Source organism: Cricetulus griseus, chromosome 8 (assembly GCF_003668045.3).
Source record: "Cricetulus griseus strain 17A/GY chromosome 8, alternate assembly CriGri-PICRH-1.0, whole genome shotgun sequence".
Classification (NCBI taxonomy): Eukaryota; Metazoa; Chordata; class Mammalia; order Rodentia; family Cricetidae; genus Cricetulus; species Cricetulus griseus.
This window is the reverse complement of record NC_048601.1, coordinates 7,512,369-7,528,662: the sequence shown is the minus strand read 5'-3', so window position 1 is coordinate 7,528,662 and position 16,294 is coordinate 7,512,369. Positions and strand designations below refer to the sequence as shown.

Below are 16,294 nucleotides of genomic sequence, written 5' to 3'. Positions count from 1 at the left end.
TTTGTCTAAACTGAAACTCCATATTAAGAACAAGGCTAGAGTGACTATTTCAGAATAATACAGTGATCCCAAGAGTATGCATATATCATCAATCCAAAGAAATTCGCTATCTATATGAAATACCCTGTACACTCACAATATCACGGGCATTGGGTCCCCCTGTGCCTGGTAGGTTTATGTCTGCTACCTATTTCTTCTTATAAAACTAATTTGGGGTTTTACTGTGAGATTCATGGTGTTGAATGTTTCTTTTAAGATTGAAATCATAAACAACATAAAACCATTCTCTGAACTTTTGGACCAAGACTTAACCCATGCTTGCCCTCTGTCAGCATCTCTAAGGTATCCCTGGATTCCTGGAAGTATTTCTGCTGTTTTCATCAAATCAGAAGCTCTCATAGTTAGGGTTTAGATGAGAATGTTCTGTGTTTCTCTCATAATCAACAAATTATCCTAGTCATACACTAATCGTGTATTATTAGTGTAGATGCCTTTTGTAGTATCTTGCATAGAAATGGGTTTGGCTAAATTAGTAGAACAATTGTGTTTTATGCTAATGAACTAATAACAGAGATTTCAACTATAAAAAAATTAAAAGATGAGGGTAGGGAAAGATCGAACCTTTAAAATTGATATGATTATTACTTCTTGGAGAGATATGGGAGAAACATACAAGTCATTAAAACACATTAGAAATACATTTTTTGTTTAGTCCTGAGAATGATACTATATATTATCCTTCCCCTGAGCTTAAGTCCTGTATTTTCTAGAGAGAAGAGCACAATACACATTTAAATAAATTTTATTTATTTATTAACTTAATGTGCATGTGTTTGTATGTCTTAGTGTACTGCGAGCCTCATGTGCCTGCAGGTACCCGGGAGGGCCAGAAGAGGGCATAAGATCCCCTAGAAGTGGAGTTCCTGAAGATTGTAAGCAGATGCATCTTGGGAATCAAACGGCAGTCATTAGGAAGAACATTGAGTGCTCTTTTGAGTAACCTCCCCATCCAATGTTAATTATTTTGAAAAGTCTGTTATTTTACAATTGGAATCCAAGCTGCCATGTTCTGTTAAACTCTACTAGAGTGGATGGATGAACAAGCAGCATGAACACAAACCTGTACGAGTAGATGCTAATAAAGATTGTGAAATATTGAGAATAATTTGGAGGAACCATTATCACCTTAACTCATGGAAAGCAATCTGGGACATGGTAGAGGAGATGGTAGACAGAAAGAAGAAAAGGAAATTGGAGATTATACTTTAAAGAGGTGTACATACACGTGTCTGTATCAGTGGGAGGGCCAATAATTGTACAGCCACACATGAATTCAGAAATTGATTCAAAGTATTGTTTATGAAGAAAACAGTTTGTTTCCACTGATAAGTCTAGTAGATAATTCTTTATTTACAATAATGAAGAATGCTAAAAACTAAGGCATACACAGTATTATTTTAAAGTAGGAGAAATAGAGCTGGTCATTGTGGTTCAAGTACATGGTCCCCCTTTCAAAGGCTGATACTAGCGAATTACTGGAACCAAGGAATTTGAGGCAATGTAGTGTGATCCCATTTCAGGTAAGAAAGAAAGGAAAATGAAAGAAAGGAAAATGAAAGAAAGAAAGGAAGGAGGGAAGGAAGAGAGATTGTCAAAAGATATGAGAATTAAATAAATTTATATCTGTGAAGAAGTGATACAAAATCTATGCAAGTGTCCCCTTTGTTCCTCTGCAAGACAAAGTACACTTAACCACTCCACCATCTCTCCAGTCAGGTTTTGTTATTTTATTCTTTAACAACTTCATAAATATATTTACTGAGCCTGGGACACTTTAACTTCATTTCTTTGAGAGAGTTTGGCAATGCTGTTTAATTCACTTGTAACTATTTGCTAGAATTCTCAGTAAAGCCATTTGGTCCCAGCTCTTCTTGGGAGGTCTTCTTGTTTTGGCTCCACTCTCCACTCGTTACATGTGTGCTCAGACTTGCCACTGAGTATTGTGTCTGCCTTGTAGACTGTGTGCCTCTAGAGATTTATTTCAATTTGTTGCCATATAATCTTGCATAGTATCTTTTACAATATTTTATGTTTAAGTCATATGTTATATGTTTCCTCCTTCATTTCTAATTTTAGATATTTAATCTGTCTCTTTTTTACTCTTTCCTTCATTTTTATAATTTTAGATTTTGTTGATTCTTCTTTTCCTAGACCATTGTGGGGGAGGAATTATGTTGTTTGAAACCTTCATTCTTTTGAGTAACAGTCCCCAAACACACTCCACTTTCCTTTTTTCTTATTTTCACTGCAGCCCATTAATTCTGAAATTTTTTTTTACTTCCATGATTTTCTAAAATTTTCTGAAATTTCTTCATTATCCATTGGTTATTCAAGAATGTGTGGTTTAAGATATGTATGTATGTATGTATGTATGTATGTATGTATGTATGTATGTATGTATTTTTGTGTTTATTCTGCTGTCTTTTTAATTCATCATGGTAGGGAACATAATTCATTTTTTAAATCTTTTAAAAATTGATTTTAGCTAGGAGATAACCCAGTCAGTAAAGCACTTCTCCTTGCAAGCATGAGACACGTGTTTGAACTCCAGAACTCATGTGAAGAGAACAGTGTGGAGGTGTGCTCTCCTAATCCTGGAGCCTTGCCAACCTTTCTAGAATACTGATGAACTCCAGGCCTGTGTGAGAACCTGTTTCACACATGCAAAAAATGTTGGCAATTTCTCAGGAATTACATTCAAATCCCACCCGTGTGTGTGTGTGTGTGTGTGTGTGTGTGTGTGTGTGTGTGTGTGTGTGTGTGTGTAGTGGGGTTGTAAAGTCATGTTATGTGACATGACTGGCTTTATTTTGGAGATTATGTTGTTGTCACTCATGGGAGCGTTCTCTAGTCCTCTGCTGGCTCTGATCTCCGAAGTGCTAAACAACTGCTCTGTTTCTTCACTCACTTTCCTTCTGCTAGGTCAGCCTATGGCAGGAATGAACTGATGCTACTCTGCTGCTATTTTCCTCTCTGTTCTAACACCCTTCACTTTGTGGGCTTGGGAGTTTTAATGCCAACTACATATGTATTGCAACTATTGCAACTCCATGGTGCACTGGTCATGCTGTTTTGGTTTTTCTTTTTCTTTTTCTTTTTCTTTCTTTTTTTTTTTTTTTTTGCATGTTGAGATAGCTTTTGTTGGATGGATGGCCTCCTCTGCATTCTTCAGGTCTTTAGCTGCATAAAATAACTTTCCCTAATACTTCCTTCTTACCTGATGTCTGTCCTTGGCTTTCTTTCCCCAAAATACTGCCCTTGAAAACAGTCTGTCAATCCCTAGATTTGGCATCTGCCAAAACAAAGATTAGGCTAAAGTGATTACATAATTATCATAATTGACCAACAGAGATTAGAAATTGGTTTATGAGCTAACAGTGCTGATTTTACTGCTATAATTATAACCAAGTTGGAAAGTTACGCTTTACCTGTGTGATGATGATATTAAAAGAGCTAAGAGAATACCAACTGCTACCAGGGAAAGACTGAAATACTGTCTTCAATTAAAAACAAACCCCTAAACTGTATTTTAATTGAGACCTATGTACTCATTTGATTTACCTCCCCCTTTTGTTTTTCCTTAGATGTTTTTGGCAGCCCTCTCATTCGCCTATATAAGCAAGGCATTAGCTGGAGTCCTAATGAAAAGTTCCATCACGCAAATAGAAAGGAGATTTGACATCTCGTCTTCCTTAGCTGGTTTGATTGATGGAGGATTTGAAATTGGTAATGTTTATTTCTATTTTACTAACCAGACTTATAGAGGAAAAATATGGTTCGGACATGTTCTATACCCGTTTCTTAACCATGGATATCTCTAGCCTTTTTGTAAAATATAGCAATATCTGGATTGCTTTTTGTTGTCATTTCTTGGGAAGCAGTGCCACTGATGTGTAGGAGTTAAATCAGTGATATCACTAAATAAGGTACAAAGTGATTGATAACCACTATGAAAAGAGGATTTTTGAAGAATGATTTTACACAAACCCATTGCTTTCACACTAACTCTTATGAGACTGCACCATCCCTCTCTCAAGAGGACCATATATGAAGAAAAGTTGAGAGAGCTATAGTACCTGATTTAAGGACCAAAGAACATCTTGGGAATGATGTGTTGCAGTTTTGCTCTTTAACTGTTGAGGAGGGTGGCTTTACAGCCTTGAAGATGTTACTCTGTTGTCTTCTTCCAAGACACCCAAGCTCCATGCAATTACCCAAAGGGATTCTTCTCTTAGGAAGTAGCATAAACTAAATGCCTCTGTTCCTTTTCTTTTATTAGTTAAATATATTAATTTATTTTACATCCCAATCCGTTTTTCCTTCCTCATCTCCTCACATTCCCCCACCTGCCCTCTGCACCCTTTCTCAAATACATTCCTCCTATGCTTCTGTTCAGAAAGGCACAGTTCTCCCGTGTCAACAAAGCATAGAATATCAAGTTGAAGTAGAACTAAGCTCCTCCCCTTATATTAAGGTTTGTTAGCACAACCCAGTATGAGGAATTGGTTCCCAAAAGCCAGCTCTGACTGCTAGGAGTCCCACAAGTTGACCAAGCTATATACTGTCACACAAATGCAGAGGGCTTAGGTGGGTCCCATGCAGTCCCCTTAGCTGTCAATCCAGTGTCTGTGAGCTCCTATGATCCCAGGCTAGTTGTCTCTGGGGGTTCTCTTGTGATGACCTTCACCTCCTGGCTTGTATAATCCTTCTTCCCACCTTCAACAGATTCCCCGAGTTTGGCCTAGTGCTTGGCTGTGGGCATCAGCACCTGCATCGGTTACTGGACGAAGGCTCTTTGATGACAATTAGGTAGTCAACAATCTGATTACAGGGGATGGACAGAACAAGCTATATATCCATGATTGCTAAGAGTATTAACTGGGGTCATCCTTGTAGATCATGAGTCTCCCTTGTACCAGGTTTCTACCTGACACCGAAATGTTCCCCATCAAGACATCTATTTCATTAATCTTCCCCTTTACTCATCACCAACCTGATCCCTCAGGTTCTTATCCCTACCAACCCTCAGTTTACTCAGGTGATCTCTTTTATTTTCCTTCCCCAGGGAAATCCATTCATCCCTCTTTGGGCCCTCTTTGTTATCTACTCTCTCTGGGGCTGTGGATTGTAGCATGGTTCTCCTTTACTCTACAGCTAATATCCACTTATCAGTGAATATGTACCATGTTTGTCTTTCTGGGTCTGGGTTACCTTAATCAGGGTGATTTTTTTTTCTAGATCCATCCATTCATCTTCAAATGTCCTGATGTCATTGTTTTTAACAGCTGAGTATTTTTTTTCTAGCTCTTTAATTTTTGAGGGAGCTTCACAGCTACGTCTATTATATGGATTTCAAATATTTCCTAAAAAATTTATGGTCATTTTTTAAAAACTTGAAATAGGACATATTTAACAGTGTTTTAAAAGAAATTGCATAAAGGAAGACCGATTTGCTTTTCCTCACAGATTATGAAGTTTTGGGATGCAAAGTATATATTGTATAGTATGTTATCTTTCAGTATTCCATTTCACAGTTTCTTAAAAGAACCAAACCTGTCTATGTGTGTGTCCGTGTATATATACTCACATTTGTGAAGAAGTTCTCAGAGGCTGGAAGGTGGACTGTGATTTTCTGGAGTTGGAGTTACAGGCACTCATGAGCTGTTCAGCATGGCTACTGGAAACCAAACACAGGCCCTCTGCCAGAGCAGCCAGTGCTCTCAGGAAGCCAGCCATATCTCCAGCCCCCACTTCACTGTCTCCATGGAAGCAGCTACAGTTTCACAATTAGAATGATATTGATTTTCAATTTTCCTTACACATGCTTCTTCACCCACAAGATTCTTGAATCTGTGATTCCAAAATGTCATCTTTGGTTTTTTTCTTTGTTATATTTCTGACCAGTAAAAACTAAAAGAGCCCACATTAGTTGGAAATCTGTTTCCACAGGTGTGTGGCTCCAGATTTTAAAAGCTAGAGGCTTGCTGCTCTGAGACTTGAGAATTAAGCAATCATTGCTGAAACCTCAAAACAACATATATATTTGTAGCTCTAAATGCTTAGTTTATAGCTTGTTGTTCTCAGCTGTGGGTACTGAAAGCCCAACACTAGGCAGGTGGCCTCACTCTGTAAGTTCCTGTCATCAACACCCTTAAGTGGCTCTGTAGGTCTCCTCTCCTGGTTGTTTCCTATTCTATCTTCTGTTGTCTTCCATTTTATATAATTAAAGTTTATACATTTTTCTATTTTTAACTTTACAATAGTTTATTTTTCTTCTTAGTTTGCCACTTTTGATCTTCTGAATCAATAATATTACACTTGTAAGGATACTATGTTTTCACAGAGTCTCCTTTTTCCAGTTAATTCTTCTTTATTTCATGTATTTTTTGCTGGTTCTTTTTTGTAATTTTGTGTTGTATCTTTTTTTTTCTACCAAACATTCAGTAACGCATGCTATTTGTTTACTGTTTATATATAACTCCAGCTAGATTAAAATTGTCTCCCATTTGGAGTTCTCCATTTTCCAATGTCAACCTAGATAATTTATAATCAATATGACATTTCAAATAGTCTTTCTTTGCTCTTGGCAATTTTACTAAAGTTTCTTCTTATTTTTTTTCCCCAGAGACAGGGTTTCTCTGTGTAGCTTTAGAGACTTTCCTGGAACTCACTCTGTAGACAATGTTGGCCTCAAACTCCTATCTGACTGCCTCTGCTGCCCCCCACCCCAACCCTGAGTGCTAGGATTAAAGGTGTGTTCCTAAAGCTCTTAATTAACTGACTTCTTCCTCCCCCAGCTCTGCCCACCAACCTGTTTTCATTTTTTTTGTTTTGTTTGTTCTTTTGGTTTTTTGAGACAGGGTTTCTCCATGGCTTTGGAGCCTATCCTGGCACTCACTCTGTAGACCAGGCTGGTCTCAAACTCACAGAGATCCTCCTGCCTCTGCCTCCCCAGTGCTGGGATTAAAGGTGTGCATCACCAATGCCCAGCTCTGTTTTCATTCTTAATGTGTTTTTTATCATTTGTTTGTAACCTTATTTGTGGTTTATTCTTTTATGATACTTTTGACAGGCACATATTAGGACTTTAAAGAATGCCAGGAATGTATGAAAACTGCATTAGGTAATGCTTTTCTCTCCCATTAGGAAGACTTTTCTCCATTTATTTTCAACTTAGTGCAACCTAGTCAACTTTAAATTCACCAAAAAGAAAAAAAAATCTGCTTTAAAAGTATTGTCAACCAATTCAAGTATATTTTATAGTTTCCAAAGCATATTCTAAGGACTGGTGCAAAAATAAGTAAATTCTCTTTTGCAACTGAGAACTCAGTGTCCCCTGTGAATCTGAGTACAGTTTAGAAGAAATATGATGATGTCTAGTTTAAAGTGACTCAGGTATTAATGATCATCGAGGTTGGTTCTAAAAATGAAAAGCTGATACTAAAAACAAAATCAAAGGGCCAGAGAAATTATCCAATGTTTAAGAGCACTTACTGCTCTTCCTGAGGACCTAAATTTGATTTCCAGCACCCAAATCTGGTGGTTCACAACCATCTTTAACACTTCCTCCAAGAGATCTGATTCTCTTCCGGCCTCTGTGGGCACTGCACTAATATGTACACAAACACACAAACACACATACTCACACACACACATGATTTAGAAAATAAAATAAATAAACCTGGAATAAATAAATAAAATAAGAATGTCTCTTCATATTCTCAATTCTACACTTTTCTATGGTCAGTTTAATTAAGGTGAGTTTCCCCTCATCAGTCAACCTAGGAAAGGGCCAAGTGTTTTCTCTGTTTATACTGTCTGGGTCCTTCCATTCTATGAGATACAGTGACCATCAGTATTTGCTGTGATGAATCAAACTGACATAACTTGGTTTCATTGTAGGGAATTTGATGGTTATTATATTTGTGAGTTACTTTGGATCCAAACTACACAGACCGAAGTTGGTTGGAATTGGTTGTTTCATCATGGGCCTTGGGAGTATTATGACTGCCATGCCACATTTCTTCATGGGATAGTAAGTATGAGACATGTGCACCATTCCCACTGACGTGTAACTCAACGATGGGGCTTCATTTCCCTTTCCCTTTTGAGAAATGTAGAGAACTCCACACATGTGCACAATGGAATATAATCACATATACTCATGCTTTCCCTCCCCCTCATCCCCATATACCTTCTCCTGTGTGTCTCCATACTCATCCTCATGATTCTCCTCACTCTCATCTTAAGCTTTCTTTTATAATCTTCTAAGTCCAGTTAGGGCATGGGCACAGGGCCTTCCACAGCAGTGTCGTCAAATTACTAATGGCCACAACCTCAAAGTGGAATAATTCTCTCTTCCACAGAAGCTGTGAACTCATGCTATCTCCCCAGTGACAGCTGGGGCCTGGAAGCCCTTTACCCTATCCGTGAAGGAATTATAACTGGCTTGATCTTGTGCTGAGTAGAGACTCGGCTCTAAAAGGGACTAAAGAGATACCAGGACCCATTTCACACAGACACAGACGAGCGCGCGCGCGCGCACACACACGCGCACACACACACACACACACACACACACACACACACACACAAAGCGAGAGAGAGAGAGAGAGAGAGAGAGAGAGAGAGAGAGAGAGAGAGAGAGAGAGAGAATTATTTAATCCATTCACACTTGTCACTCTATTTCCATCATGTTCTTACATTTGAACATTCAGGCAACTTTCCCCTTTCTGATTTTCATCCTTTTACTCTTTCAGCTTATTTGTTTGTGTGGCCTCTTCATCATGCCCATACTTGACTTTCTTGTCTAGTACTAAAATGTCCACATCTCTGTTGCCCCATCTTCAGTCTAAATCCCTGTAATAATTCATATGCAATATGTGCTTTAAATCCAGTCATTATTCCCATTGGGTAACTATTCCTAACATTTGGTGTCTACTTATCGGTTTACCATGTCTGTATCTCTACTGGGCATTCCAAAGACTTTTCCATCCATGTATCACATCCTGGGCTCTCTATTTTTGCCTACACCTGCTCGTTTTCATATCCGTTTATTCAGCCTTTGTACTTGGAACCACAAAGGAATTCAGGTCAAAGTCAAGGGCTTCATCCTAGATTTACTGCAATGCAGATAACCAGAAGTCTCCAGGATATTACTTATCTTGCATTCTTTCGTCAAGATGGGCATCAATGTCCTTAATTTCGCTGAAGCCAATAATCTGGAGGTTTTGCCTTCAGTACGAGTTCTACTATTTGGTAAAGACTTATTTATTATTTTGATTTCACGTGTGTAAGTGTTTTCCTTCTGTATATGTCTGTGCTCCATATGTGCATGGAGCTTGTGGAAGACAAGAGAAGGCGTTAGGTCCTCAGGAACTGGAATTATATATAGGGCGTGACGAGCCTGCTGATGTGGGTGCTAGAAAGCAAACTGGGGTCCTCAGGAAGAACCTTCAGTGTTCTTCACTGCTGAGCCACCTCTTTAGTCCTCAGCCCTATTTTAATTCACACTGTATACAATAATATAATTTTAAAATACAAATCTAATTTTTCCTAAGTTTGCTTAAAACCCTCAGTTATTTAGAACAGATTTTTAAACTTCAGATCCCAGTTTATCAGTAGACCAGCAAAAAATAAAATAAAATAAAATAAAATAAAATAAATCCTTCAGGTTATTGTGACCATCATGTATTGTTAGATAGGCTTGAACAATATAAAGCATAATGTAGAGACAAGTTCTGTCCTTCAAAGCATCATTCAAGCTATACAGATATTTCTGAGTGTGCCTACCTATGGTAGTAGGGATACAAAATTGCAATGATTGTAAGTAATAATCAAAAATGTTATTTATCATATCTAAACATGCATGTCAATCCATGCAGTTCACTGTCCTAGATTCACTTTCCACTGCTCCCCACAGTTGCCAAGCTATTGATAAAGCTGCAGTTCTCCGCATGTGAAAATGTTTCACTTTTATATGCAGTGGTTCTACAGCCTTGTATACTGTCCTCTGGAGTCTATCTCTTAAGCTCTTTCTCATCACTAACCTTCATCTCACATGTTCTGTATGTGGTGAAGTCTCCAAATACCCACCCCATTCCCAACCTTCAAGCAAAGCTAATGATCTACTTTTCCTTTATGAGAACCCAGTACCTTGGATACTGAAACTACATGTTAGAGAGGATGAAAGTCCTTATGCACAAGCACGATGCATTTTGATTGAGTTTTAAAGTGCAGTAGAGTGCCTAGCATGCACTAGACTATGCCCCATAGAGGTACAGGATGCATAAATATTTCTGAATTACAGCATGTGTCACTGTTCTGACTCCATGCTCTTTGTTGCTATCAGATACTTTCTGGTCAAGTTGAAATGAATTGAATTTTATTAAAGTTTCAGAGTCAGACATTTAGCTCATGTGTACATGTACACCATAAAAGAAGATTGCATGTCTTGATAGAGAAGGTTGATAGATTAGCATGCCCGAAAGACTGATGTAAGGACATGGCTCTCTAGCCTATTAAATATAATGCACCAGGCAGTTTATCTATTACTGTCATCTTCAAAGATAATTCAGAAACATTACTATACTCAGCAGTTTAAAAAACAGAACGGGGAATCCAGGGTTTTTCCTGTCATAACCAAAGTATTCTCTGTCCTAGGCTGGCATCAAAATGATCATCCACCTTGCCTGAGTGACACTGAAGGACCTTACTTACTGGGCCTTGGGCCTCCCCTCCCCCCATTTTAATGCCAACAATCATTTCTCCTAAAATTGAGGCTGGGAAGTTATCAGGGAGTTCTCATTAAGCCAGAGAAGAGAAATATGCAATTAAGATGAAAATAGTTTCTTGGGAAAGTGGAAATCCTTGGTAAATAAAATGTTAACTCTAGAGGTATCCCTATAGTTACAGGTTCTCATCAGAGGATGACATCAACTCTCTAAGAAACTCCACATGGAAATGTTTAGTAAATCAAACTACATCACTCACTGGAACCTCACCTGAGATAGTGGGGAAAGGTAAGAATTAATAGTAACAGTGAATAGCATTTGAAACCCTATATATATACACATATGCACACACATATGTGTATGTATATATACATATATATGCACATACATATTCTATACAAATTCCTATAAAATATATTAGCATAAAAATTGATTAAAAACAAAAAACAATTGAATTCCTGGACATATAGACACAATCATAGTGTGAACATGTAATACAAAATGAGCCTTTAGAAGTGTCAGAGGAGTAGCTAAGAACGTTTCATTTGGAAATTGGAAAAAAAATTTGCAGCAAAAATAAAGCCTCAAGGATTGACTATGTAAATGTTTGTACTCCTAGAATACAGTTGAACCAGTAAGGCTGTGGCTTTGAGGTAAACCTGAGCCATATAGTATGACCCTGTCTCAACAAACACCTCAAGCAAGAAAGCATATGTATGTAAACAAGGGAGAAGTGATTCATGACAAGTATAATTATTCCAATTGAAGATTTTTCAAAGTATTCTAATAAGACTATATATATATATATATATATATATATATATATATATATATATCACCCTCTCTATATATAAGATTATATATATATATATCACTATAGATCATTCTACTTATTATATCAGATATGGAAAAATCAAAACTAAAAGAAATGAGAAGTTAATTATTTTTCATTTTTTTGTATTGTTGAGATGTGTAAATTCATCACTTTGGGAGTTATAATTGGTGATATGCTTAAAGACTTAGTAATAATGATATCCAAGATATCTCTTTGTGACAGAAGGAACAATTTGAAGCATTTTACAATTATAAATATGAAATTAGGAGCAGGAAAGTTGGCTCAGCCATTAAGAGAACTGGTTCAATTCCCAGCAGCTGCATGGCATCTCACAACCAGGCATAACTCCTGTGCCAGGGGATACACCTCTTTCTTCTGGTCTCTGAGGGTACTGCACGAATGTGGTGCACATACACACATGCAGGCAAAATATCCGTGTGTGTGTGTGTGTGTGTGTGTGTGTGTGTGTGTGTGTAGCATTGTTAAAATCTTGACACAAGACACAACAAAGTAAAAATAAACAGGGAAGTTGTCCTAGAACAGTGCTAGGTATAAAAGTGATATATAGAAACTAGATGCTTAATTCTATATTGTATATAAGAAATACATATATTTTATGTATGCCCAAAATATGAAGCATGGATTTTATTAACATTACATGATTTTCTTTGTGCAGAGAGATTTCAAATAATGCTTCCTTTCTGTATGTTTTTCTTTATTTACTTTGTGTCTTTTTACATCTTAAACATTGCAGATTGAGTAGGAATCAATTAAAATTTTAAACAGACAGAAAGCACAAATGACTGCTATAGCCTAGGAACAATTAATACTCTGAATTTGTGGAGTTCCTGGTATTGGTGCTGTAATCAATGTTTAAAATAAAACACGTATTTTGTCTACACAGATTGTGAAAAGGCATCCAAGTCACATATGTGGATTTATGTGTTGATGGGGAACATGCTTCGTGGGATAGGGGAAACACCAATAGTGCCCCTGGGAGTTTCCTATATTGATGACTTTGCACCAGAAGGGCATTCTTCTGTGTATTTAGGTAATGTACAGAACATAAGAAGTTCATTCCTTAATTTCCCTAGGTCTAACTTTGAAATGGTCACATACTAAGTTAATGTTTTCATTTCTTTTCTCTTCCTCTAAAAGAGCAGCCAGTGCTCTTCACCATTGATCTGTCTTTCCAGTTCCCTAAATAAATCCATATCCCTAAAAAATATTTGGAGAAAAGCATTGTGTAACATTAGATTTTAAAACCTTCTGTATGAAAACAAAAACAAAAACAAAAACAAAAACAAAAACAAAACCATAAGTTCAAGGTGGGAAAAATCCCAGTATGGAGACAGGACCATGGTCTGATGAAGGCCCCACCCATGAACATACAGGGGCACAAGCTATATTTGATGAAATTTACAAAAGGAAAAGGTACAAATTTGCGTGGGTAAGGAAGTGGGGATGTCACTGGCCTGAGTAGAAGCCGTGAACATGATCAAACATTTTTGGGTGGAAAAAAAACATCACTGTATGTACTTGGATTCTGATTTTATGATTTGGAAATGTTTGCAGGTCTTCTGAATACAGTAGCAATGGTTGGTCCAGTCCTTGGTTTTCTCATGTCATCTGTGTTTGCTCAGATGTATGTTGACATTGGATACGTAGACCTGAGTAAGTAGAATCAATAAGCAGACCAAAAGAGTGTCTTTCAAATACCAGACACCATACTTCAAGTAACTGTTTAACTTTTTCAATAGTTCCTCGATTTTATGTGTTAGAAACCGTAAGTAGAGAGGATATATTCATATTTAAAACAAAGTTTACCCCTCGCCTGTGCCAAGCTTCCGCAAGTCCTATAAAATGGGACATTTGGAACAATCCTGTTTTAGACAACTAGATCCAAAACAAACTGGATGCAGAGTCAAATCAGGTGCACTTTTATTTGGCTGTAGATTGGGTTTAGAAAAATAGGAATTACCGATTAAAGTTTCAGGAAGATGCTGTTTGGTTGGGGTTTGGCAGATGTTTGGAGGGCATTCAGCATCTCCATCATGTGTCTTTGCTCTCTCTGGTCCTGACATAGGATTAGGCAAATGGTCCCCTTCAATTAGAGGATGAAGGAATGCACACTATGTAATCCCTATGACCATTCTCTCCCCTCAGTGCAAGCTTTCCTTCATAACTCAGAGAAACTGGCCAAAGCATAGAAAATCTCAACTTAAAACCCTCAGTCTAATAAATATCACTCTCCTTCACATCTCTCATCTTTCCACCTAAAAGTTGATCCACCCTGGTTTTTGATTTCTTCACCCGGCATCTTCCAGATCTTGTTCCATAATCTTTCACTAGATTCCTCCCTGGCTATCTTCAACCTTCTACCTCCTCTCTGTCTTTATCACAAAATGCTCTCCATTCTACACAGTCTTTCACATCTATGTTGATTTTATGTCCTCAAACAACTTTGAAGTTGGTTTTCTGTTTAATTTTCTATTCATGGTCAAGGTCTTGAAAAAGAAAAATCTGATTTTGGAAGACTTCTCCCTTCTCTCCCTTCCCTCAGCCACTTCTCAGTTGTAGTCTGATTTCTCTGGCTCATGAGACAGAATCAACTAACATTTTTTCACTTTTTCCATTTTACATGTCTAAATCAACACCTAAATTTCAACCTGGAAAATACTGTGCTCAAAACCCATTCTTCAATCTTTTATTGTTTCCGTTAGTGCATCTCTTTATGAATATCTTAACCTTAATTGGTTATTCACTGAATCATTACATAGTCTTCCTTCCTCTTGACCTGATTCCAGTGTTGGCCATTCTCATTCACCACACTTCCAGAATAATTCTTCTATGCAAATCTGGTCCATGTCTGTAGACCTATAGTGATTTCAGACCAGACACTGGCACAACATCCCAGCTCTTCAGAACTGGACACATAGTTCTTTGTGATCATATTTATCTTTATACTTGAACTCTGTTTCTTCTTCCACACTCTTCTCTCATTGGTACTCTTTGCAATAACCACGACTACTGTTTATGGGACTCTCAAAAGACCTCTCATCTAATACTCCTGAATCTTCCAGTGGAAAGTTCTGATCCACCTTCCATTAGTGTAGTCCTGGGAGTCTCATCCAGGATACTGCTCCTCTTCAGAGATGCCCCTTATTACTGCCTCCCTGCTGGCTCAGAGCCCACCAAATCTATGATAGTCTCTTTAGACACAACAGGAGGAAATCTGTCTGAACACATATAAGTGTTTGCTGTATGAATAAATCTGGTTTCTATCTCATCAGAACTCTAAGGACTTCAAAGGATTCATTTCCAAATTAGAGTTGACATCACAGTAGGTCAAGAGATGGCACACCCTCTCACTTGTTTTCAGTAAAAACCCTTAATAAAAACACTTCTTACTCAGTTCCAAGTTCATCCTTCTTATAAAAACTCATATGGAGCTGGAGAAGATAGTTGGAAAATGTTCTGTTATATTTATAAATAATTATCAGTATTGTGTTGGGTCCTGCTGACTTCTCTGGTCTGTACCTAAGAGGGGGAGGGTGGATTAAGAAAAGAACAGGCTAGAGACAGAAGATAGATTCAGGAGAGCATCCTAGTGAATACTGGGATCCACCTTAAGTTTATTGCTCAAAATTCTCTATACCCCTACCAAAAAGGAGGAAAAGCCAGACTGGTCTCAAATTCACAGAGATCCGCCTGCCTCTGCCTCCTGAGTGCTAGGACTAAAGGTGTGTGCCACCACTGACCAGCTACTTTCTTAATTCTCTAGACATTTAGTAAGTACACCTTAGATCAAACCTGTTATCTGGCCTTGAGATAGTAACTTTAGATCAAGTAGTCTGTTATCTAGGTAAGACATCCACACCTCAGGCCAAACATCCTTCAGTAGCCACACCTGAAAACTTTCGGTCTTAGCCCTTTAAACTTGAAAGACCAAGGATAGTTTTTAACTCTCTGATCTTAAGACGTTATGGAGCAGACTGTGGATCTGACGATTCCTCCTCCTCCGTTTAATTAATAAATGTCTGTGCTTCTGCCACAGGACAGACAACTGTTTGTGTTTTAACCTTCCAGACTTACCTGCCATTGGTACACACATTCCTCCATGCATTCCTTGTCATGGGAGCAAAAATATTCTTACCCATATTTGACTCCAGCCCATGTTTTTAAAAGACAAAGTGCATATCTTAATGCCATGCACCTCTGAGCCAACTTTCCATCGAGAGTTCCCCCTTTTCATTTGTGATTTTGTTAATTAGCATGATCTCTCTCTCTGCCTTTTGGTTAGCTTGGATAGAAATTGGTCTATCTTGTTGACTTACTCAAAGAACCAACTCTTTGTTTCATTGAGTCTTTGTAACATTTTTCTAGTTTCTACTTTATTGATTTCAGCCCTCAGTTTGATTATTTCCTGGCGTCTACTCCTCCTTGGTGAGTTTGCCTCTTTTTGCTCTAGAGCTTTCAGTTGTTCTATCAATTCTCTAGTGTGACTTTTCTCCACTTTCTTCAAGTGGGCACATAGTGCTATGAACTTTCCTCTTAGCACTGCATTCAGAGTGTCCCATAAGTTTGGGTATGTTAGGCTTCTCTGTGGTGCTGTGCAGATCTCAGCAGATGGTACCAACATCTGTTTTCAGTTGGTGATGTGTAA

At 37.8% G+C, this 16,294-nt stretch overlaps 1 protein-coding gene across 1 annotated transcript in view; it reads left to right on the top strand.

Annotated features, from left to right (window-relative positions):
* The window catches only part of Slco1b3 (solute carrier organic anion transporter family member 1B3), a 50,530-nt gene that overhangs the window by 12,345 nt on the left and 21,891 nt on the right, over nt 1-16,294 (top strand). The window contains exons 2-6 of the mRNA XM_035448968.1: nt 3,645-3,786; nt 7,963-8,095; nt 10,969-11,081; nt 12,533-12,679; nt 13,204-13,302. Of these exons, the coding sequence (XP_035304859.1) occupies nt 3,645-3,786; nt 7,963-8,095; nt 10,969-11,081; nt 12,533-12,679; nt 13,204-13,302 (634 nt within the window). The remainder of the gene's footprint in view (nt 1-3,644; nt 3,787-7,962; nt 8,096-10,968; nt 11,082-12,532; nt 12,680-13,203; nt 13,303-16,294) is intronic.